Here is a 26207-nt window from a genome sequence, read left to right on the forward strand (position 1 = left end):
GTAATTGGAATCTGTCTCTACTTAAATATAACTTTTAAAATATGAATACTTTTTCTTATTATTAAATATGATCTTATATCAAACTATTTTCATAAATTTAAATTTAAAGCACATTTTAAATATTTAAACTACACTAAGAACATTAGTCAGATTCCATGTTTTAAATCATTTTATATGTAACAAAAAACACTTTTGAGTAAACAGGCGATGTAAAATATGCGTTTTAAATTTTTTATGATAGCTATTTAATAAAGATGTAAATAGATTTTCGTGAAAAAAATTTAAATACAGTTTAAATTAATTTTTCGGGAAAAGTTTTTACTTTGGTATGTTTTTCTATTATCAAATTTTAAATATTGTGATTTGCATTTTACTATTCAATATTTTTTAATTTTCTTGCAGTCGTTGTCTTAGCAACGACCATTTGGTGCTCATTTTACTTTTTGTCTACCATTACTAACTCAAAAATATTCTAACTAAAAATTCAAAGTAGACCTTAAAAAAAAAAAACTATTTATTTTTGAACCATTTTTTTGAAAAAATTGTTTTGAACTAATGAGAATTTGTTTATATTGCAAATGTCAACATCATATTTACATTTTCTTTACATCATAATAAAATTTTTCAAATTAAAATTAGATTAAAATAAGATTAAAATAAGATTAAAATAAGATTAAAATAAGATTAAAATAAGGTTAAAATAAGATTAAAATTAGATTAAAATAAGATTAAAATAAGGTTAAAATAAGATTAAAATAAGATTAAAATAAGATTAAAATAAGATTAAAATAAGATAAACAACATAAGATTAAACTACTTAAACAGAATAAAAATTAAAATACTTTCTAATTGGAACTTACTTTGCGGCAAGAAGAAGAGCTGTATTATTTTCTTTTTTGCTAGCTTTGTCTATCAATGAACCATTTTCCAATAGAAAGTAAATAACATTTACCCTATTAAAACTAGCAGCTAAATGCAATGGAGTAGTGCCTTGCAAGTTAAACGAGTTTATTTCTTCATTTTTTTTACATTGATTAATTTTATCTAAAATTGATTTAACTTTATCAACGGAACCCTCTTTTGCAGCTTGATGCAGTAAAAAAGCTTCGGCACAGGCAGGTAAATTTATTTCAATAATTTCATCACGATTGAATATTTCAGTTGATCCATATTTTAAATTTTTTTGCTTTTCAGACTTTGAAAGCATTTCTTCATTTCTTAGTTTTGTAAATTTTACGGAAGATAACATCTTGAAAAGATTGTTAATCAAAAAATAACCTAAAGCAAAACACACAAAAAAATACGGATTTTTAATTTACCATAATTTATGACATTAAAAACCATCAATTCCAATCTGTTTACCCTATACAACCTTAAAAATCTTTTTGAACTTGAATTTTTTTCTTAAACCTTAAATTACATTTTTAATTACAACTTAAAAATGAAATTAAAAAAAATTAAGTTTAAGTTATGCAGTTAAATTTAATTTAAATTTAATTAAACATTTAAATTTAACTGTATAATTTAAACTTCTTTTTGGGACACCTTATGTAACATCTAATACTTACACAAAATAAGCATAGGAAAAAATACACAAAAAACGTTATTAATTCACTAAAACTAAGAAGTGCAAAGGTTACACCAATTTTTAAAACAGGTTATCGTTCTGATGTTTTCAACTAGAGACCGATCTCAGTTCTTAATTGTTTTTCCAAGATTTTGGAGGCGTAATGAATAATAAAAGACCTTATTCCTTCTTAAATGTAAATAAAGTTCTTTACAATAAACAATTTGGTTTTAAATCCAGTCGATCGACCGATCATGCAATAGCTAATCTTGCACAAGAAATATTTAAAGAGTTTGATAAACAAAAATTTACTTTAGGTGTCTTTATTAATTTAAGCAAAGCGTTTGATACGTAGATCATAATATTCTTCTATATAAACTTAAAAATTATGGTATCATAAATTCTAACTAAGATTGGTTTAAGAGTTATTTGAAGAATAGAAATCACTGCATTTTAAATGATGGCGAAAAAACAGATTTAATGACAATTAACTGCGGAGTCTTCCAAGGATTAATTCTAGGAACGCTTTTATTTCTCATTTACATAAATGACTCGAGCAAATTTTCCAATATCTTAAAGTCAATTTTATTTGCCGACGATACTAATGTATTATATTCTAATAAAGATATTAATATTTTATTTGCAACAATGAACAAAGAGCTTGCGAAACTAAGCAAATGGTTTATATCGAATAAATTGTCCATAAATATTAAAAAAACAAAATATACTTTCTACTATCGTCTTCATGATAAAGAAAACGTTCCCTTAAAACTTCCTAAATTTTTTATTAATATCTCTTATGTCAAAAGAGAGCGTTCTTTGTTGTTTCCAGGAGTAGTTTTAGATGAAAATGAAACGTGGAAAGAGCAATCCATAATAATCCATAATAAAATCTCAAAAAATATAGGCCTCTTATCAGTTGCGTAGCTAGGGTTTCCGGCGCCCAGGGCAATGCTGAAAATTGGCGCCCCCCTGAAGCAGACATGTGAACTAAAAAAAGACATAGTGTTTCCAAGTATTTAATTAAAAAAATGCTAATGCTAATCATAATGCAAACTCAATTTAACTTATGTTTCCAATAACGTATCCATTATGGTTCATGTGAATTAGTCATTGAAAGTAGCAGATGGTCAATAGATCCAATAATCAATAACTATTAATAAATTATAATTTGATCTTTGTAGCTTTAACTGCAGCAAATTTATCTATTATGTCGTCAAAGTCTGTTGATTCTAGAGTTTCTCTTTCGATACCAAGGATTGCCAAATTAATAAGACATTGTTGCCCCATTGAAGCTCATAGATATGAAAGAATAAGTTTCAACTTGTTGAAGGAACGTTCGCAACTGACTATTGACACTGCAAATTGTGAGCAAGATTTCTAACGCAATTCATAAGTTTGGAAAAATGTCACCTCCGTATGACAAAATAAATCAAAGTAAGAGTTGGCGCCCGGGGCGACCGCCCCACCTACCCTCCCCTCTGCCTCTTATATAAATCCAAGCATTTGTTAAACCAAAATTGTTTGAAATTTATTTATTTTTCTTTTATTCAATGCTATCTAAATTACACTAACGTTGCTAGGTGCAGCACTAATGTATCTAAAAATAAAAAACTTTTAATTAAATAAAAACACGCTGTAAGAATTATTGGAAATGAGGATCGCTTCTCGCACACTAAATTTCTTTTTAATAAACTCAAAATACTCAACGTATTTCAACTTAATTTAAATCATATTCTTATATTTATGTTCAAAGTAGATAATAAAATGGCACCCATTTTATTTTATTTATTTTTTGAAAAAATAAATCATTTATACCCTATAAGATTTCCAAATAACAATTATATTCGACCAAAGGCATATTATTCTGCTATTAAGTTCTCGATTGCAATCAGAGGACCTAAATTATGGAACACGTTATTGGATAATGAGTTAAAAAAAATTGATCAATTTAAAAATAAAAGATCAATTTAAAAAAAAGGGATCAGTTTAAAAAAAAAAAAAAAATTGATCAATTTAAAAATTAAATTAAAAATAAACTTTTGATAATTGACAAAGAACTAGACTTCTTCTGAAACTTTTAAATAGGAGTAATCATTTGTTTTATTTACTTGTTATTTACTTTATTTTTGATCATATTTATTTTTGATTTTAATCTGAATCTTTATCTTTCTTTGATGTTCATGTTTTATCTCATTTTAATTTACTTTTAAATTCGAAATCTTATAAATATATGTTTGAAAAAATAAAACTATATATATATAAAGGTATTATTTATATTTCCATTTATATATTTATTTTATGCATATATAACCTTGTGATAACGGAAACACTTTTTTTGTTATTGATATTCTTGTTTTGAAGGGGCATGGCGATAAGACTGAATTTGTCTTCTTCTTGCCCCAGCCGTGTATATACATTTTGTAAAAGTCTAATTTTCTAAAAAAATTCTTTATGGTGAAATACATACATACATCTACATACATCTAAACATCTAATAACTTTCACGCATGCGCATTGAGCTCCTCACCAACATAACTTAAGCATTATTTTAATCCAGATATTATGTATACATTGGCCAAGCAATTTTTTTTTAATTGGCAATTTATCAATGCCGAATTTATAACAATATTGTGTTGCTGTAAATTATTATTTATAACAATATTGTGTTGCTATAAAATAATAAATTCCAATCTTAATCCTTTGATCATCCCTGCGTTTGGCTAGCATTATCCTATAATAACTAAGCCAACAAGAATCACAAAAAGTTCCTATACCCAACTAGATAACATAATAACTAATAATTTTTCTAATAGCTGCTTTAGTACAGGTAAATTAAAACTGATTTGACAGAACATTTTCCCTCATTTCTTATCACAAAAAGGATAACCCCTGAAAATATTTCCACAAAGCACATTATTTACAAGCGACAAATCAATGAAAACCCCATACAACAATTTCCTTCTAATTATCTTCGTTAATTGGGAGCTTGTTTTCAAATCACGTGATGCTAACAATGTTTTTGAACTTTTCCTAGCGCAATTTTGTAAACAATACAATAAAGCGTTTCCTGTAAAAAAGTTTTATATAAATTCATAATCACTTCTATCGCCTTGGATAACAAAAGGCTTACTAAAATCGTCAAGAAAAAAACATATTCAAACGAAGCAAAATATAAAATCTATTAAAATATATTTTTAAAAAAATCAAAAAATACTCTAAAAAATCATATTATTTGAAATTGCTAGAAAATGCTAATGGAAATACTCAACAAACTTGTTGCTATTAAAGAAATAATTGGACAAAACAAATATAAAAATAACGCTATGTTAAAAAAACTTTTAATTGACTGTTAATCAATTTATGATAAAGCAAATTCCTTTAACTTCATCAACATTTGATTCTTATCTAATAAATTCTAATAAAAAAATGAATGAGTCAAAGCTAGATATACGTGAGTTGCACACTGCATTACTAAGCTTAAAAAGTAACAAAAGTGAAGGGTCGGATAAAGTTAGCATTAACATATTAAAATTAGTCTATGATATAACTGAACCATCTTTGTTTCATATCTTCAATCAGTCACTTAAATCAGATCAAATTCCGGATAACTTAAAAATTGCAAGAGTAACTCCAGTATTTAAGTCTGGAGATGAGTCAGAACCTTCTTGTTACAGGCCTATATCTGTTTTATCTTGTTTCTCGAAATTGCTTGAACGTATTGTGTACAATAGACTGTATAATCATTTAACTAAAAACAACATGTTAAACAGTAAGCAATTTGGTTTCAAAAAAAACATTCAACAGATCACGCAATAGTAGAGTTAGCTAATCATTTATCTAATGCTTTTACAGAAACTGTTTTACGTTAGGAGTTTTCATTAATCTGTCGAAAGCTTTTGATACGGTGAATCATTCCATTCTAATAAAAAAATTTTTTACTATACATAACATTTTACTATACATTGTTTTCAACATCAAACCTATTAAATTTTATTTTATTCGCAGATGACTCGAATCTTTTTTATTCTCACAAAATTATTGAAGCACTTTTTACAGTAGTAAATGAAGAGTTAAATAAAGTAAATGAATGGTTTATATGCAACAAATTGTCTTGAAATGTTCAAAAAACTAAATTTTCTATTTTCCACAAAGCAAGCAAAACAAAAGAAATAGAACTTATTCTTCCCAATCTTTTGATGATTAAAACTAACATCAAAAGGCAAATATCTGTAAATTTTTTAGGTATGAACTTTGATGAAAATCAATCTTGGAAAGTTCATATAAATTCAATAGAAAAAAAATCTCAAAAAACATTGGCATGATCTATAAAGTTAAGCTACTTTTAAATTTTAAGTCCTTAAAAAGTAAATATTTTTCCTTTATGCATAGTTACTTAACTTACGGCAACATCATGCGGGCAAGTACTAATCACACTAAACTAAAAAAACTTTATAGCCTGCAAAAACATGCTGTTAGAATCATATTTGGAGCTGGTAAAGGAATTCCTTGTGAACCTCTTTTACGTATAATTGATGTCCTGAATTTTTTCAAACTTAATATCCATCTTGTTCTCTAGTTCATGTATAAAACAAAATATTGACTGTCCCCCAAAATATTTAAAACTTATTTTAAAGAAATACATCATAAATTTGCAACAAGATTTTCCGTAAACAACTTTGTTGTACCAAAATCTTACATTAAACAAATTTCTTCTTCAATTCAGAATCGCGGACCACTTTTGTGGAAAAAGTTCACAAACATTGTTTCCAAAAGAAAAAAAATCTCTACATCAGTTCAAAACTGATTCAATAGTTTTTATTGAACACAGGTTTTGATTTATATTATTATAAGTCTTTCTTTAAAAATAGATCAGATATATAATTTAAAAACTGAAAAACAAAGTAATTATTCCTTGCAATCATTAAATAAAGGTTAAAATATTTTGGCAATTAATATTATCAAAAATCACATTTTCTCACTTTTTATTTTTTGTGTGTATATAAATATATATAAAGTTATTATATATTCACTTTTACTTTTACCCAATCTAGCTATGATATTATGTATTAAACAATATCTTACTTTATCTTTTATATATTTTACTTGAATATATATAAAGTTTTATATATTTACTCTAACTTTTACCCGATTTATTTATGATATTATGTATTAAACAATATCTTTATTTTTTATTTATTTTTTGTATACATTCATTTTATTTTATTTTTTATTCTATATATTCTTGAAACAACTTTGTAAAAATTATAAATTGTAACACGGTGCTCGGCGATAGGCAAATCAATGCCTTCTTCTTGCTCCAGCCATTAGCTTAATTGTAAATTTATGGAAACTATTATATTTATTAAACGGCAAAATATAACGTTAAATAAAAAATAAAAATAAATAACACTAGACTAACATTAGGTTAATTTATGCAGGCCTTATGACAGTCATAGACCCTTGGTAGAATACTCTCTGTTGAATACATGACGTATTGAAACAATTTAAAACTTGTTTTGTGCCCTCTGAGTCGGTTCAATATTAAAAGATTCATGGTTCAAATTCACCCTACCCCCTGGAAAACCGCGCTCAACTTGACCTGCGGTACTTTGTTCAACAAGTTTTGTGATTTGAAGTTTAGGATTGAAAAACATACAAAAAAAAAAGGATTAGTCTTCTCAATTTTAATGGCTTCTCGAGGAAGTGAATTTAAAAAAAAGATTCACACCTTTAAAATTTTGAGGAGGTAAATTTAAAAAAAAGATTCACAACTTTAAAAATGCGAAAACACAAAATACAAAAAAGCATAAGTTTTAACACAAAAGTATATGCTCTCTCAATATGCTCATGTTATACGAGAATGAACATGAAGTTTTTAAAATTGTATCAATTACTAATAAGTAATTCAATTTGTAGCGATGGTGTTTAAATTTCAAAGTCAAAAAATTACCGAAAATTTTAAAAGTTTTAATATAGGAAAGGTTCCTAAGATGGTATGACCTCCTCAACGGGCAGACTACAAAAGTTTTTTATGAATGTTTTTGGCTAAGTATATTTAGTTTGATAGTATTATTTATTTTTGTTTAGTAGTAGTCTAATAGATTTCTATAACTTTTTTATTGTTCAAAAAATTTAGCATAAATGTTATAAATTTTTATTATTAATTTTTTTCAATTACGTCAGAACATAAAAAGATATGTAAAAGTTTATTATTTCATCATTTTATGTTTTACATACTTTTAATTCCATAGGTTGTTTAAAAAAAAAATTAGTTGTTGTCATTCTATTTAAATTATGACAGCGGTGGGTGAAGGTGCTTAAGATGACATGTTTTGAGACGCCTAACATAAGATGGATTTGATCTTTACGGAATAAAGTGCAAATTCGATGCAGTAATTCTCCATCTAATCAAAAAAAAAAATTAAAAGTACGCTACTTTAGAGAAAATATTTTTTAATATTTTTGATTGATTAAGTTTTATATTATTGTTAGGGTTGAGACATTTACTTTTTAACTTGGTATAGTATTTGAAAAGATCGTGCTATTTAGAATTTTTTTGTTTTTTTTATTTTTGCAAATATGTTTTTATAACCTAATTTTCTTCTTGTAAATATTTTGTTTTAGATTATATGTAGAAATATATATTTATTAAAAATAAGTAATATTAAAAGCAGTTTAATATTACTTATTTTTAATGAATATATCAAACATACATATTTAAAGTATGTTTCTATGTAATATAAAGGTAAATTTAATCTGTAATATAAATGTTGAAAACTATTTTTTGCTCAATTCTTTTCAATGTTTGCTTCTAAAAATATTTAGCATATATCCTTTGGGTCACATTAACGTCACAAAATATGCTACCGTCTTGGATGAGGGAACACATTGAACAAAATTTCTCAATAACATTATTTGTTTTCTAATTTCAAATTTTTAACGCAGCGCTCACAATAAAAATACTAAACGAAACGTGTAATAAATGCGTTTTGTTTAATGTTTTCCTCCATTCAAATTAGATGCACGTTTTGTGACGATATTGTGACCCCAAGGATACAGATGTCAAGTTGTATAAATAATCTTACAACTTTTCAGTAATGTTAAAAGAGGATTGTGGAAGGAATTTCAATAAATGAAGCAATTTTTAATGTAAAAAATTGTAGCCAGTCATTAAGTTAAGACAACAAAGAGTATGGTGTACCACACTAGACTCTCTTTTATTGCATAAATAACATAAAAAAGTTTGCAACTGGCTCTAAAAAGCACCTTGACAGGTTTTACAATACGTTTGATGAAGTGTTGAAGGAAGAGTTACTGACATATATAGTGTAATCACAGAGAAAAATTTTTTTAGTTTGTTTTTAATGGATGTTCAACGCTTAGCCTATTAGCTTGCTGACAAAATTTAATTACAGTATAGGTTTAACAATGAAAAATAATTTTCAGGAAAAAATTGTCAGTATACATTTAATTATAAACGTCAATAGTACCTTACGCAAACCTGAAGTAACATCTTATGCACGAACAAGTGATTTTAACGGCCTATCTGTTAATAAATTTTTTTCAAATTAATGATTAACACTTGACTAACGTTAAGTATCACTTAGATCCAATTATAACATATAATTGTATCGAATCTTATATGAACATCGTTCAGCAGCAATTTACAAAAGCCTACGCTAAAAAAGGGAAAGCACTAAGTTAGAAGCATCAAGACATACATGTAGCATGTAGCATGGTAAAAATGTACTGTTGTTTACGCTGTTGGATATTTTCCCAAGAAAAAGAATGAATCCTGTTTTTATAGACAATGTAATGATTTAGCAAAAAAAAAAAAAAAATAATGGATGAATGTGAAACATTTGTTATTTGTATCTTAAACATTTTGCTAAGTTTACAAATGGAACCAATGACAAACCTGTTTTTTTAATCTTAGATTTGTATTCTTCTAATTCTTGTTTAATTTTAAATGGATATTCTTCTCATTCTTCTTAAATCTTAGATAGGTTTTCTTCTCATACAAAAACCATTAGGGTTTTAAAATATACAACTCAGTCTGGTATTATAATGCTATCTTTACTTCCTCACACAATTCACCATTTGCAGCCCTTAGATGTAGTTTTCTTCAAGCGATTTCAAACTTACTATAACCAATTTATTTCAACTTAATTTAATACTCATCCAGGCCATGCGTTCTCTGAATATCAAGTGAGTAAAGCTAGCATATGGGAAAGTTGCAAAAATTGGCACTGCCCGTAATGGCTTTACAAAGCGCGGCATCTGGCTATATAATCTTAACGCTTTTCTTGAATTTTCCATTATTTCTCCCCATTAGTTACAATAGTTAGGCCAGTTGACCAAGTTGATGGTGATAAATACAATACATATGTCTACGCATATGTGTACACCCTGCAACATTGTTTTGGCAAACAGCAAATCTTTTGCATCTCAAAATGGTCATTTAACTCAAGCCACATTATTTAGTAGAAAGAAACATGCAACTTATCTGAAGTTCAAGCTGATGCACCAACTGCACCACACTCTTCACACCATGCACTGTCAAGTAAGTTAAGCTACATATTTTTATTAACTTTTATATTTATCAAACATTATTAAACAGATAAAACTGTCCTCATAGTTCAAACAATGATTTTTGTTTTTCTTTCTTTTTTTTTTATAGATGAACTTTTATGTAGACTGTTGGGAGTTATTGACATTTTGTTGCTTCCATCAACCCAGTTATAAATAAATAGGGTAAAATGAGAAGAAGAGCAGGTAAATATCATCCCGATACAAACATCAACTACTTGAACAAAAGAATGTGAAAAAAAAATCCGTGTCAATTATAAGTAAGAAAGTTATTAAAAGTAAAATCAAGTTATCAAAAAGATGCAGAAAACGAATTATCAACAGTAATATTGATGATACTTCAAGTATTATATGTAAAAAATAAATTGATGAATAGCCACATAAAGAATGGTTTCATTCTTTATGTGGCAATTCATCAGCTTCAATGGAAAACATTGAAGCTGATGATATTGGCATTTGTTTTAAATATTGAGTTAGCCAGTCATTACTAATCGTTTGTCTCATTTAATTGTTGCTTTTTTATTATTGAAATTATAACATTAATTAATTGAAATTAACAACATAATCTTTTTGGTATTTATATATTGTATTAATATAATGTCTATACAATTTTAAATTTTGTTTTGTTTGCCTTGATCCCTTAAAATTTGTTCCTTTTTTTTTATTTGCTTATATATATATTTTTTTATATGCAAGATTTGCCATTTTTTATTTGTCAAATAAAAAATGGCATATCTTGCATTTAAGAAAATCTTATCTTAGGAAACTGGTTTCCTAAGATAAGCTGATTGGGTGTTTTGAAAATATAGCAAATTTTGGTATGAAGGCTTATTCTTTACACGACTTTATTTAACTCACACTGTTTGTAGGTTGTTTGCGTCAAATCTTGTTATCGGTTTTTCGACTACAAGATTTGACGCACTTCTACTACTCCAACCATTCTGATACTTTCCAAACATGCTTAGTTTCAATGAAAATACAACCTGTAATAAGTTTTAAAAGCAAGAAGTGTTTAAATAATATGCAATTAAGATAAACTTTTTGTATGTAAATTTTTATAAAAGTAAATTGATTGTGTAACGTAACGACTTTACGCTATATGACGTAACGTTACGTATTTTATAGTAAATTGATGTAAAAAGAAACATTTTTGTTCGTACGTAATTTAATTCTTATTGATTAAACTTAAAATCTTGAAAAATATTTTGAGACTAAACAGTAAAAATAAAATTCTTTTAAAGAAAATCTTTTTTTAAAAAGGTCCTGCTTTTATTTACATATCGAAAGACTAAAAAGAAGAAAATAAAAATATATTTAAAGAAAAAAAAATCTTTATATTCTACAATACTTTACTTCTTTCTACTTCTCTTTGCAACTATTCTTTTACATATAGATGAATATTTCTATATTACTATAATAGTAGCATGTATATGATCAAAGTTGTGAAACTTTTAATATTTATTAATATTCAAAGAAATTTGAGCGCCCTCACACTTCTATATGCAGTGGGTAAGTTTAACGGATTTCACCTGAAATCATAGAAAATTTTTATTTTCTTCATTTAGGCGCAAAAGCGTTCATTTCTTTGAATATATATATTTGTTTTCTTCTTTTTAGTGCACTTTCTTTATGTAAACAAAAGCAAAACCATTTTCTTCAAAAATCTTCAAAGCAGATAATTCTTTTTTTTATATTTTGGTATGAAAATACACTGTTAACATGCTCAACTTAGATAACCTTCTCCTATGCATTAAAACTTTTGTTTCAAGGAATTTTCATACATTGTTTTATGTATGTAACGAAGTTTTAAAATAATTCAAGATTTTTTAAAACAAATGTAGAGCTATATATATTATTTAAAAAAATATCTCCCCTCCTAAAATACTCCTCGAATTTCTCCCTTTAAATGTTGAAATTTCCCTTAAAATATTAAAGTTCTCTTATAAGTTTCCCTTAAAGTATTAAAATTTCTCCCTCAAAACTTTCCCTAATATGTTTCTCAAAAAATTAAAAAATTTCTACAACTCCCCCCTCCCCCTCCGCCTACAAAATTTTTCGAATTGTTTTAAAACTTTGTTTTATACATTAAAACTTTTTATATATCTATCTGTGATAATTATTGTTTTCCTTCTTCAGTTTTCTAAGTTTCCTTTTTTTGTTCTTTTTCAATAATTAAGAACTCATGAATATTTTCATTATCAAATATAAAAATCTGATAACTTTAAGGGATATTGACATCATCAACATGATACATTTATTTCCTGCCTATATATATATATATATATATATATATATATATATATATATATATATATATATATATATATATATATATATATATATATATATATATATATATATATATATATATATATATATATATATATATATATATATATATATATATATACTTTATTTAAATAAAATGGCTCAGTTAGTTACCAAACAAATATGATATTTCATTATAAGAAATATACAAAATAAAAATTCCTATCGATTGATTTGGGACAGAAGCTTTAAGTTGGAATGAGACACAGCCTAATTTTATTCATGTTTTTACTTCACTAAATATTTGGTTATATGTTACGGCAATTACATCAAAAATATCTAGTTTATATTTATGAGTATTATTTTATGTAAATATAATGATTAATTTATTTGCTTATCTTTGAAAATATTTTTTTATGACACCTTTTAAGACTTGTTTTTAAGTGTTGTGTTATTATAATAACTATTTGAAGCGTTTTTTTTTAATGATAATCTATGATTTATAATTTGACTATTGATCACAGATTATTCTGAAACAAAACAAATGTAGAGCAGATTAAGTTGTGACAACTAATTTCAAAAAAAATATTGGCTTATAACTACCATTAATGCAGCACAGTGGTGTTAATAAATTTTTTGATTTTTCTGCATTATTTTGCTTTAGTTTATAATTTTTCTCTTCATTTCACCTTATTTTAAGTTTTATAGTGCTACTTCTTAACTTGTGCAGCCGCGGCGCAGTGGTTAGAGTTCTTAGAGAACTAAGAGGTCCTTGGTTCGACGCCAGCTATAGCCCATTAAACGATATTGGTAAGGAAGGAGGCGTGAACTTCCTAGTTTAATGCTCTTTCGCGGTGATAAGACCGTAAAGACTTTTGGGGGCTCTTTAATAACCACAAAAAAAATTTCTTGTAAAATTAATAAAATACTACAGCAAAAAAAAATGACCTAGCAACCCAAAATCCACTAAAAGTATAATAGCCAACGAAAACCTAATAAAAATATTAAACACCTGACCATTAAGTATAAAAATTTGAAATCAAGTTTACAGCAAAAACAATTGTTAGTTTAAAAACTGGTTGCAATTTTGTATTAAAAGAAAAATAAATAAATACACTTTTTTATGGAAAACAACAAAGATGCAAATGCTTTATATTTTTGTCAAACAAATGATATACATTATCTAATAAAGACCTAATAAAAAAAAGAAGCAAAGTAAAGTATTGCATACCAATATGCAGATAAGATAATCTTAAAATACAATAAGAGTTCGTTCATATATTAAGTCATGCGATTTTTGACCGTTTTTGACCACCTCCTTCCCCTTTGTCATAACATCGTAACTTTTTAGTTACTAGTCCTGTACGAGTCGTTACAAAACCACTAATAACTCCCTAGAGCGGCTCCTAAAGTCATATAACTACAAAAGATATCTATTCGTGCAACAAAAGGTTTTAGTTTTATTTCACGAAAATAATTTTAATTTTAAAAATTTGCACGTCTTCCTCGAAATATTGATAGTCTGAAACACGCTAAAAAATTCATTAGTTTTCAAATCGAATATTTAGAACAGTTTTCATAGTCGCATAGAGATTAACAACAAAAAGTATAAGAATAGGCTGCCAAAAGTTGTATGACAATTTTATTTTTAAAATCTTTAGTATCATTATTGAAGTATTATTATTATTATTGAAGATATGTAAGGTGTTATTAATGAAACTTATATCAGTTACAAATTCCTGTTGCTGACTTATATATTGACAAATATAAAGGAAAAGCCGATAAGATATTCAAATACATAAAACATGATAAGTTTGCTAAACAAGAAATATTAGATTTATTTAATATTTAAGCAATGAGTATTGTTTTTTTTCCAAATTTTTTTATAGCAACTTTTAAAAACTTTTCACCCTTTATTATGTTGCTATAGAAACATTGTGTTGCGAAGACGACATCACAGTATGTATCATATTAAAACATAAGTTTATCTTAGCTAATACAACAAACACCTTAAGCAACTTTAATAAACTTTAATAACTTATCTAAATAAGGTATTTTGCTTAAGAAAAACATCTATTGAAAGTTATAAAAAAAGCAAATTTGCAATCAAAATGAATACAATAGGAATAAAAACAGTGTAATAATGGGGTTAAGGAAAACATATTTCCGAAATTTTAAAATCTTATCTCAAATTTCAAAGAGCATTGGCCTACTAGTAAACCAAAAAAAACTTAAATCGTTTTTGCTTACAACTTTTATATTTCTCTTTGATTGGTTCTTATGCTAATTACTCTAACATTACTTGATGCAGTACAAATTAAAACAAAATCAAAAAACCCTTTTAATAAACAAAAACATACCATCAGAAAATCAACAAAAATCAATCATACTTGATGTGGTCTATTTTACGCATTCCCAAACCTTACTTATAATTTCGAAAATATATAGGTCAATTATATTTACTATATAGTATAATATATAGTAAATATACTGCCCCTAAAATTTTCCCTAATATTATATAAAAAAAAGTTTTTCAAAAGTATGTCATGTTGGGTCTCAAAAGAAGCAAAATTTTATACAAATTTCAAAAATAACAAATATTTTATAAAAAAACAATTAATTTTTAAAAAAATTGTTATTTTATAGTTTATTGCAGAAAAAATGATCTTTTAAACTAAAAATGAAAAAAGTTTATTTTTTTGATAATAATTTCAAAAAAATCTTAAATGATAATTTTTTTATAAAATTATTGTTATTTTTAGAAATTTAAGATATAAAGTTTTGCTTCTTTTGAGACCCAACATGACATACTTTTGAAAAAAAATTTTTTATATAATATTAGGGACCCATTAAAATTTCAAAGGTCTTGGGGCACCTCAAGATAATTTCCTAGAGCATTGGTATTTTTCCAGAGTATTTCTAAAATGAATAGACAACATTTGCACATCCAGGCTAAATAAATTCTAAAAAAAACTAAAATTCACTGCACCCTATTGAGAACCAAAAATATAGAACAAATTGCAAAATACTTGAGAACCACAAATATGGAATAAATTGCTAACTATTTGAGGACCAAAAGTATGTAATAAACTGCAAAAACTAGCAAACCCAAGATACTTGCTATGCTTAACAATTTTTACGATCAAATTAAGACAAAGCTATTAATGAGCGACGCAGTGCTTTTTGTGACCTAATAGTTGTCTTTATTTACAATATTATTGAGATTTAAAACTTACTTCGCCTGATAGTTAAATTTTTAAACTTTTCACAAAACATTCAAAATATGGCTTAGCTACTTTCACATAAGCACACTTCAATTGATTAGCTACATCCGGTCAATTTTTTTTCAATAGTTGCCGTTTTTTAGGATCTCAAGGGTGTTTATTGAAAAAAAAGCTTTCGAGGGAAGTGGGCAAAATTTTCAGGGCGCAAGTTGACTCATAGTAATTACTTTAAAAAAGAATAATTCTATAAAATTATTTTTTCCTTTTGATTTGTAACAATACTAATATTATACAATACAATAAAAACTTTTTAAAAAAGTTCGGGATATTTTTTACCTAAAAAAAAAAAGGACTGTTTTAGCCTATTATATGAACTATTATTTGCTATTCGTATAATGTTATTAATATTTCTGGTTTAAAGTTGTTGCCGAAATGAACAGTAAAAATAGTTCTTTAAATTTTGCGCTTAATAATAATTAAATAATCATTTTTATAGCCTTTCTTATCCAACTTATTGTAAGTACTTTTTTTTTCCTTTTTTTTTTTTGAGACCCAAAAGAAAGTTTCTTTTTTTGTAATGAATGCAGCTTGAAAATGCAACCTAATTTCATGCTCTTCAAGACTGCAATTTAAAATTTTGAACAAATGTGTATTTAGGGTTAAAGAGCTCAAAAAGGCAACTAGCTCCGGTAGCTCCAACTAAATATTTTCACTTTTTATTTTAACTTTTTATTATGATATTTAACAACAAATTAAAAGCGCTTTGGTTACGTTATCATTTATATTATGTTTTATGGTTTGAATAAATTTATAGAACTAAAGAAAACAAAAAAACAAAAAAATAATTAGCTGTTGATATATAATTAGTTTTGTTAAACGCGTTTGTCATTGCATATAAAAATGGTTCCATTATAAATATAGTATTATAAATACAAACTCTATATTGCTATATAAAAACCATAGTTCTTTAATTATGGTTTTTATATAGCAATATAGAATCTTTAAAAAAAATAATGTTTTAACGTACCTCAAATAAACGTTACCAAACAATTTAATCACTTTTTGAGTTAAAGGCAGTTAAGTTTACAGCGCAATTTAGTTTTACAATAATGCTAAAAAATTTTTCTTTATTATCAATAAACTTGTTCCTTGCTGTTACTAATCAAACTCATATAAAAAAAAGTAAATTCCAATTGATAACTTAGTTGGTTTTATACCTCTAAAACCAATAGTTTTTTAATCCAAATTGTTTCAAGTAAATCTTATCTATTCGTAACTAAAAGAAATAACAAGGTTAATTCTTTTGGTAATTAAAATACCGCTTTTAAACTTTATATTTTCAGCCACCAACAATGTGTGTTTGTGGTGTGTGTGTGTATGTAGGCTACAAGCAAACTTTTGGTTATAATTTATTTAAATAAATTTATATCTTCATTTGAAAGAATTATTTTTCAAGTTGAATTACACCAGCCCAGTTTTCGCAGCATAAAAAGGATTTATAATATCGGACACACACTAACTTACCATTACTTTGTATTTTTATTATTGTATAATATATTTATTTAGAATAAATAGATAACTTACTGCATTAAAAATAATTTTTATATTGAATGCTTTTTTATTAAGTCAATTATTTAGCTTTATTTAAAAAACTTGTTTTCCCCTCATAATAATTTTTTAAAAGTAAAAAATTAAATGCATTTGTTGGAGATTTTGTTTTGTTTTTAACTAATATATTTGATCTAATTCGGCAGAAAAAAAGGATTAAAATTTTGAAACCAGCAAATTTAAAAAATTTAATCTTTGAAATGCTCGGATTAAAATCACATAATTGATCGTAGCATAAAAAACAGATTTAAAAACTTAATGGCCTCTTTGCTTTTTTAATTGATGTTAAAACAGATTTAACTTTTATATTGTTCTTTTAATCACAGTGACGTCGCGTGCCATTTACTTATAATGTAAAGAATATTAATAGTATATTTTAATAATAGTATAGAATAACAATAATATATATTTTTTAAATCTTTGAACTTTATTATTATGCAAATTAAAAGTATTAAAGAAAATTAGAAAAGTTAGCAAACTTCAATAAAAAAAATAAACAGTGAGTTTATTATAAAATACAAGAGTGTTTTTTTTATGTTTTTTTTTTACAAAGTTGATCTTTGTACCTCATTAAAATCAGCAGATGAAGCGCTGGCTCTACTAAAAATAAATAAAACAATTAGTAGTTGTAATACTTAAAATAAATGAAACATTAGTAAGTAAATAAATAAAACATTAGTAATTAGTAACATCATTAATGTTTTATTTATATAGATCATTAACCAAATAAATATAGTCGATATTTAGATAAAAGTTTTGCATATATTTATATGTATGAGTTAAATTTAGTAATTAAATTATTGTTTTAATTTTATTTTATTTTATTTGGATTTCATATTATATTTTTCTAAACGATATTTTTGTATCTGAAGATATTTTCGGCTTAGCATAGAGTAGCCACAAATAATGACTAGGATTAACCCAAAGTAGTGTCCATACTGACCAATATTTTCTATTGTATTCATGCGCTTAGTTGTTGGTGGTCGAATTTGAACTCGTATCGAACAACAGTCTAAGTTTTATCGTTTTGTTTGATGCTTTAACCAACCGCACTATCCAGACCGTAATATATCAGAAAAATAACTTTAATCAAGGTTGCAATGTTTGTATATCTGCTTTGTTGATATGACAGTTTGAAGAATTTTTTTATTTTAAATGATATAGTAAATCTTAATGTGTCATATTTTCAAAGTACTTTCTTACAAAGTTACGCGTATTGGACCCTTACTTAAGCATAAGAAGCATACTTTGTTAGATGTTTCTCTAAAAGATTTATTTATTTTTATGATATTTTTTTTTTCTTTGCTTTGAGATCTTTGCTTTTTTTTTCTTTGCTTTGTGATTGTAATGTTTCTTTGCTTGCGTTTGTGTTCGTTGAATATCTTCGTAAGGCACTTTTTATATAACGTAAAAACAATCTTTATATTACGTAACCTTTGTAACTTATGAGTGTCAGGCTGGCAATTTGCCGGATGACGAAATTTATGCTATATTTTTACACAGAATTAATGTTGACGCTTGTTCTTACTTAATTTTGATACGCTGAATTCAAATTTGACAACAGATTTTTTTGAAGCAAGCAACAGATTTTTGTAAAAAATATTTTTATGTTTTTCGAAGAGTGCGGCGGAATAGTGTCACAAAGTTTTGATTGTCGAAAATTTTTATTGTCGCAAATTTGATTGTCGGAAATGTAAAAAAGGAGGTGTCACAAATTGTCGCATGATTGATTGTCGAATAACAGAATAAGGAATAATGCCGCAAATGAATTTAATAAATAGTATCGAAAACAAATAAACGGAATAGTGTCGCAAATGAATTTAAGGAATAGTGTCGAAAACAAAAAAACGGAATAGCGTCGTAAATAAATCCAAAGAATAGTGTCGAAAACAAAAAAAAGGAGTAGTGTCGCAAATAGTGAAAACGCAATAGTGTTGCAAATTTAAAAAATGGAATAGTATCGCAAATAGTTAAATCGGATTAGTGTCGCAAATAGTAAAAACAGAATAGTGTCGCAAATGAATCTAAGGAATAGCAATTACTATTTGCAACACTATTCTGTTTTTACTATTTGCGACACTATTCCGATTTTACTACTTGCGACACTATTCCTTTTATTATTTGCGACACTATTCCTTTTTTTGTTTTCGACATTGTTCATTAAATTCATTTGCGAAACTATTCCTTTTTTTTTTTGCGACATTAGGCCTTTTTAACAAATTCGACATTATTCCGAAATTCATTTTTCGACATTATTCCTGTCACCCCTTCAGAGTTTAGATAGTTGACTAAATTTTCAAGGTATTTCTCTAAACCAGATTTGAATTCGTTTATAAATGCTACAGCAATTGCTTATAAATGCTATAGCATTAGACTATAACAAGGCTCACCGAGAGCCATAATTTTAAACGGTGCAAGAGATATTTTTGGGCCCTTAACCCATAATTCTAATATTTTAAACTATTATTGTATGTATTTGCTGAATCAATTGTGGTTTAATTCCACATTGGTTTTTGAAATCGGCAATTGTTCACAATGAGGATGCAATCTTGCATTACAGTTTTATTTCTAGCTACAATTATTTCATTTACTAAAGAATATTAATTTAAAGAATAATTATTAACCGTTTTGAATTATTGTTTTGTTTTTTTATGTAATTAGTTTTTCTTTCATTATTAGATTAAAGGATATTTCTGAAATAAAAATTGAGACTATTTGTTACGTTTCAACCATGTTCAATAATACAATAATCAATCCCAACAAATATACAAGTACTAATAAAAACAGAATTTTAACAAATAGTTTATTCCAAGAATAGTTCATTTACAAAAAAAGGTGCTTTTCTTGCTTTTTTTGAAGCGAAATTTCAAATAACTATGTCAAAATCAATTGACCTAGATATTGAAGATTCGAGACTCAACATTGCCAAATCCACTAACCGTCCTTGTAGCATTATATTTTTAAAAAGTTTTTAATCAGTTTTAGTTTGCTGAATGAGCGTTCGGTGGGTGCAACTGTAGCAGGAATTGTTAAGAATATTCTCAAGCATACACAAATATTTGGAAATAGGCCATGTAAATTAGTTCGACTAATCGAATTTAGGAGTTCAAAGGGGCTTAATTGATTTGATCCAAAATAGATTTTAACTGTTTTATTTCCATTACAATATCTTCGCTAACATCTGCTGAATACTCTTCACTAAATAATTTTGCTTTTATTTCCAATTTATCCAAATCAATATTGAGATAATTCCACATGAAGCTAAACTTATCAGAAATGCTCTGTGTTGCTTTGAATTTTACAGTAAGGCCACCAATAACACTATCTAATACCACATAGAAAACAAATCTTCTAAAGCATGATTCCTCCATGGTCTCATCTTCATTTAAATCTGTAAACCCTTGATCCTCTGGCTCGCCAACAACTCTGGCTTTTTTGCGATTGCACCACCACGTCCTCTTGATAGTTTGACTTCTATATCCAAATTCATTGCAACATTCTTTGATTCTGACCAGATATCTTTCCATTTATTCCGAAGCTCAAGAAGTTGTCTCAGTATGTGGTTTATGTTGTCCACTTCCACAAAGTTGCATTTCTTGCTTGAATAACTTTGTTGCAAAAATCAATCGGAACAAGAACTTTGTACCATATTGATGACATTATTATGCAGGAAAATGAATTAATATAATATAAGGCACCTTCTACTTCAGTTCTTGTTTTAGAAGTCAAATTTAATTCTAAAAACTCTTGCAATGATAATTTAATCCCAGAAAGTTGTGCTGCAAAAGGTTTGACACTTTCAACACAATCTGACCAACTTGTATGTGACATTCCTTTTAGTGAGCAATTGATGTGTTTTGATAATATCTCCCATCGTTTTGGACTTGAGCTGAACAAATTATATACTGTTTGAATCGTTCCAAAAAATGTTACAGCTTCAGGAATACATTCTGCCGCATCATTTGCCACAAGATTAAGTGTGTGACATCCACAAGGGGAAAATAGTGCTAATGGACATAACTGAAGTATTTTGGTTTGCACACCATTGTATTTTCCAGCCATATTTGATCCATTGTCATATGCTTGTGCCCTGCAATCTGAGAGAGGAATAAAGTTATGTTGAAATGTCTCCACTACCATTTGAGATATTTCATCCCCAGTTTTATTGTTGCAATCTACATATGTTAGAAATCGTTCAACAATTTCATATTGTGAATCTTTTAATATTACATATCGTAATATGAATGTTGTTTGCTCTGTATGTGACGAATCTGGTGTTGCATCGACCATTATTGCGAAATACTTAGAAGATCTTCTTTCTTGTAAAATACACTGTCGCACCAAATCTGACCATTCTGCAATGAATTTATTTTGAGTATCAGCTGATAGATAATGAACTTGAAGTCTTTTGCCTTTTCGCTGAGATTATTCCACTGATAATACATGATCTTTAAGTCTAGGGTCCCAATGTGAAAGTAACTTTATAGACCCAAAAAGTTGTCATTATCTACATCTCCAATTCGCTGGGAGGATCCCCGAAAAGCCAATCCACGTTCACCCAAAAATAGGATAACATTTAGTAGTCTTTTAAGAATATTGGACCATTTCGTTGATTGCAATTTAATCGAGCTTTCCAAGGAAGTTTCAATACCCTTTCCAAATAAAAAACGTCTTTCTAATTCTCGCCATGCTAGGTAACATTCTCTGTGGACATTACTCCTCTCATGCTCTGGAATCCTGTTACACAACTTTCGTCATTTACATGTTGCTGCATATCCACCAGGTGAAGACAATACATATCGCAAACTTAAACTTCTCTCAGTAACAGTGCTTTTGGAAATATTACCAGAGAATAATCGACATGGAAAGCAAAATAATGCCTGTTTATGTTGACTCCAAACCAGCCAGTCTCTTTTATGAACTTCACCGTTGACATTCTTAAAATTTAAAATTGTCTGAGGAAAAGCCTGATTGTTAATATCTTTGGGTAATTGTTAGGAAAATCGACATGGTCATTTGTGACATACTTTTCTATCTCAGATTGAGAGGAAATTTCGCTCAAAAGTTTACCAACATCAAGAAGGACCTGACCACAATTAAAAGCAGAAAGGCTTATAATCTCAATCCCATTTGAATCATCTTCATTATCTTCAAACATTTTAATTTTTTCCCCATAAAAACAGTCAGTTAAATCATCGCTTATTTTATCGACATCATTTGCTTTAGAAACAAAGTCCTCTTGTTCATTATCATTGAGATTTGATGCAGTGACTCCAACGTCAAAAAGCGTCTGCATACCCATTTTTTTCATTCATAATATGTTTTTCTCTTTCTTTCCTTTTTTGACATTCTGACTTGTGAAGAGGCAGCATCTTTTATGATAATTTCTAAAATTAAAATTGTAAAAATGTCATGCTATTAAATACAAAATATAAAGAAGAATAGAGTATTCCAAAAATATGCAATTAATTATAAGACTTTATAATATTGCTTTACAGGTTATTTATTAACAGTAAAATAAGTCAATTATAATTATTACCTAATTTAATCAAGGTTTTGATTAATTATTATAAATAAAAATTGTTACCGTTAGCAATATCAAAAAGCAGCAACACTACACAATATTGAAAGAAAATAATTATTAGCAAAACCTTGAATGTACTTTTAAATTGAAAAAGAGAAAAGACCAAAATTTATCAGCTGCCATTGAACTTATAGGAACAATAGGAATGTACTTTCAATTAAGTCTGCATCAAAGAAAATTTGAAAAAGAGAAAAGACCCGACTGAAAAATTCTAAAGAAAATCTAACTAGAACTCTAAATTCTAGTTAGATTTTCTTTAGAAATTGTCAGTTACAAATAATAATGGGAAAATAACGAGTATAAATAGAGGAAAGTATGGAGACATTTCAACCTAGATTCGAGCTAGATTACTGCAGACAGCGACTAGTTAGTTTCTAGCTGTCAAGCTCTAGTTAGATTCTCTCTAGAATTTTTCAGTGGGACCAAAATATACCGATCTTTTAAGTGTATGAATATCTTTTTCTAAATGTGCAAAATATGTGTTTTTTAAGTATGTCACTAATAAATTTGTGTAATTATCATTGTAATTATTTGAAAAAAAAGCTTTGATTAATGGGCCCTAATTGCTCTATGGATCCTCGAGCAGTGCACCGCCTGTACCCCCCTCTCAGTGGGCCTGACTATACCCTATAGGCTATAGTTTAAATGATTTAAAATTTTTAAAAATTTAAAATAAAAATAAAAAACAGGTGAATATATCACTTTTATGTTTTATAGAAAAATTTTATGATAATAAAAAATATCTAACTTGAGTAAGCGCGGAAACAAGGCGCTAGACAGATGATGATGGTAATGATGATGAACTAAATTAAGATCCTGAGTATTAAAAAATAAGTTAATAATTAAATTTTACAAGTGATATGACAAAGATTTTGCTGGACTAGCCGAATCAAAGCCTGATCTGACGTTACCTGATTACATCATGATTACCATTACATCTTGATTACCTGAGTAAACCAAATAATTAAGAAAGTATTGTAACTGAATCTATGAAGGATGAATTGGCAGAGCTAGAAGATAGAAGTAGACAAAACAATTAATTGAATTGAGGAATCAGAAAACGAAAACTATGAAGATTGTGAAAGAAAAGTCTAAGATATACTTAAAACCAAACATGAACTTAAAGGAAACTTTATTATTGAACGAGCACATCGAGTGGGAAAAAAAGGAAAAATTAATAATAAAGTCAGAACCGTTGTTGTGAAATTTTTAAATTTCGAAGACAAATCAGCTATCCTTGACAAATACATAAAAATAAAACTTTGTAATCAAAAGTTTTTTATAAACGAAGATTTTTGCGAACGGGCGAACGAGTTAAAAAGGCAAAAAAGTAAATATGCTAAAGTTATTTATAAAAACTAATAATGCGTGATTTTTAAAAGAATTTCTTTTATTTACGAAGGTATAATCTAAAAACAAAAACGGAATCGAATAATGTGAACAATTTTGAATTAAACTGTTTTGATTTCTTTCAAACTGATGACTTTTTTAAAAACCATAATTCGGATCCGTATTTAAATTACTTTATCGGAGCCGGTGCTTTACTAATCAACTGCTCCTATTATTTAACCATGAGCGAGATCTCGTCTCGTTTCTCGTGAGAAATGGGACTTCTCGTGATAAACGAGAAATAGAAAATTCTCGCGAGAAGTAGAACGAGACTTATATATTATATTATTTTCCAAATTAAAAATTTTTATAATTTACAAAATGCTTAATAATTTGTTTTTTTTAATTAATTAATATTTTGACTCCGTGATTTTAATAAATCTAATTAAAAATTTAATTTGTTTTTGACAAAAACAAATTAAATTTTTAATTAGATTTTTAATTAGATTTTTTAATTAGATTTTTAAAAAAAATCTAATTAATAAATTTTAATTAGATTTTAAATATTTTTAATTAGATTTTAAATACAAAAACTTTTTGTATAAAATGGTGCACATTTTTGATCATTTCAACGATCAAAAATGTCACCAAGAAAAAACAAAATCTGGAGATATTTTCAAAAAACAAGTGACAGTGCTGAATGCAAGGTGTGCAAAAAGTCTTTGAAAACAAAACATGGAAACATAAGCGGACTTCATCGTCACCTCAAAAAAAAACACAGCCAAGGTTACGTTGAGTATTCTGAAAAAACTGACAACCCTCTTCTTCCTTCTTTTAAAAAGAAACAACGAACCATGGTTGAAATGCTTGAAACAAAGTCCAAATTTGACAAAGACAATTCCATTCAAAAACAGTTTGACTCTGCAATGCTGGATTACTTTTGCATTGATCTGGCATCCTTTTCAGCAGTCAAAGGAAGAGGTTTTAAGAAATTGTTTGACATTGCAAACCCTAAACTGAGCCTTCATCACAGAAGAACATGTTCAAGAAAGCTTTCAATTCGCTCAAGAGAAGATCAAGCAGGAATGAAGAGCATAATAACGAAGATTACGCCAAATCTAAAAAGTGCTGCATTTACTACTGACCTTTGGACTTCTAGAGCTCAGGAAATCTACATCTCTTGGACTTTTCATGCTATTGACGAAAATTGGAGACTACATCACTGGACACCCCATGTACAACAGTTCTCAGGCAGGCACACAGGTATCTTAATTGAAGGAAAGCTGGATTCTTTCTTAGAAGAACTAAGTTTGCCTGCTGATTTGCCAATGTACTGCGTGAACGACCAGGCAAGAAACATGAAACTTGCAGTCAAATTGTCAAAGCGCCTTGACCAATACTTGTGCAACAATCATATTTTGCAATGTGCAGCTCGAGACTCATTTGGAATGACTGCTGGAATGGATGATGCGTTGCAAACATGCAAAGATTTGGCTTCTTTAACTCACCAGTCAACAGTTGCAGCTGAGTTGCTTGAATGAGAATCAAACGCTCAAGGAATCAATTTTAGACAGTTACGCCGATCTGTTGACACAAGATGGAATAGTGAACTGGATTGCATGGCTTTTGTCCTACATCTAAAGAGTGCCATTATCAGCTTATGTGCAAATGAAGATATTTTTTTTTCAAAGACCATCAGTGCATCACAGGGGAAATCAATCGAGGGAGCAGTAAAAATTTTGGCACCACTTTAAGAAGCTACAGAAACGTGGTCGGCTGAGTCTATTCCAACAATTAACAGTCGCCGATTCTCTTTATTTAATCCACGACAAAATTGATGAATTTATTGAGACGGATGGAAAAAATGGCTACGGTGTCTTGTATGCAAAAAACTTGAAAAGCTGCATTGAGAAAAGATTTCCTTTTTGTCACACTGGAAACTAATTGAGTGCTGCAGCAAACTACTTAAATCCTGCTTTAAAGGGACTTCACTTAAAGCTCTTCAAAAAATTTCAAACAACGAAAGAATGGTTAG

General features: G+C 27.5%; 2 protein-coding genes across 2 annotated transcripts in view; one reads left to right on the forward strand and one right to left on the reverse strand.

Moving 5' to 3' along the window:
* The window catches only part of LOC136078729 (uncharacterized), a 165136-nt gene extending 148290 nt beyond the window's left edge, over positions 1-16846 (reverse strand). Inside the window, exons 1-2 of the mRNA XM_065794520.1 lie at positions 16679-16846; positions 861-1278 (exon numbers count right to left, since the gene is read on the reverse strand). Coding sequence (XP_065650592.1) covers positions 861-1249 — 389 coding nt within the window. The 5' untranslated portion in view covers positions 1250-1278; positions 16679-16846. The remainder of the gene's footprint in view (positions 1-860; positions 1279-16678) is intronic.
* Positions 16847-24813: 7967 nt separating this feature from the next.
* Positions 24814-25713, forward strand: LOC136078730 (uncharacterized). The gene has a single exon (XM_065794521.1). The coding sequence runs from the start codon at positions 24814-24816 to the stop codon at positions 25711-25713; it is 900 nt and encodes a 299-aa protein (XP_065650593.1).
* Positions 25714-26207: the final 494 nt, after the last annotated feature.

The sequence above is a fragment of the Hydra vulgaris genome, chromosome 03 (genome assembly GCF_038396675.1).
Source record: "Hydra vulgaris chromosome 03, alternate assembly HydraT2T_AEP".
Lineage (NCBI taxonomy): Eukaryota > Metazoa > Cnidaria > Hydrozoa > Anthoathecata > Hydridae > Hydra > Hydra vulgaris.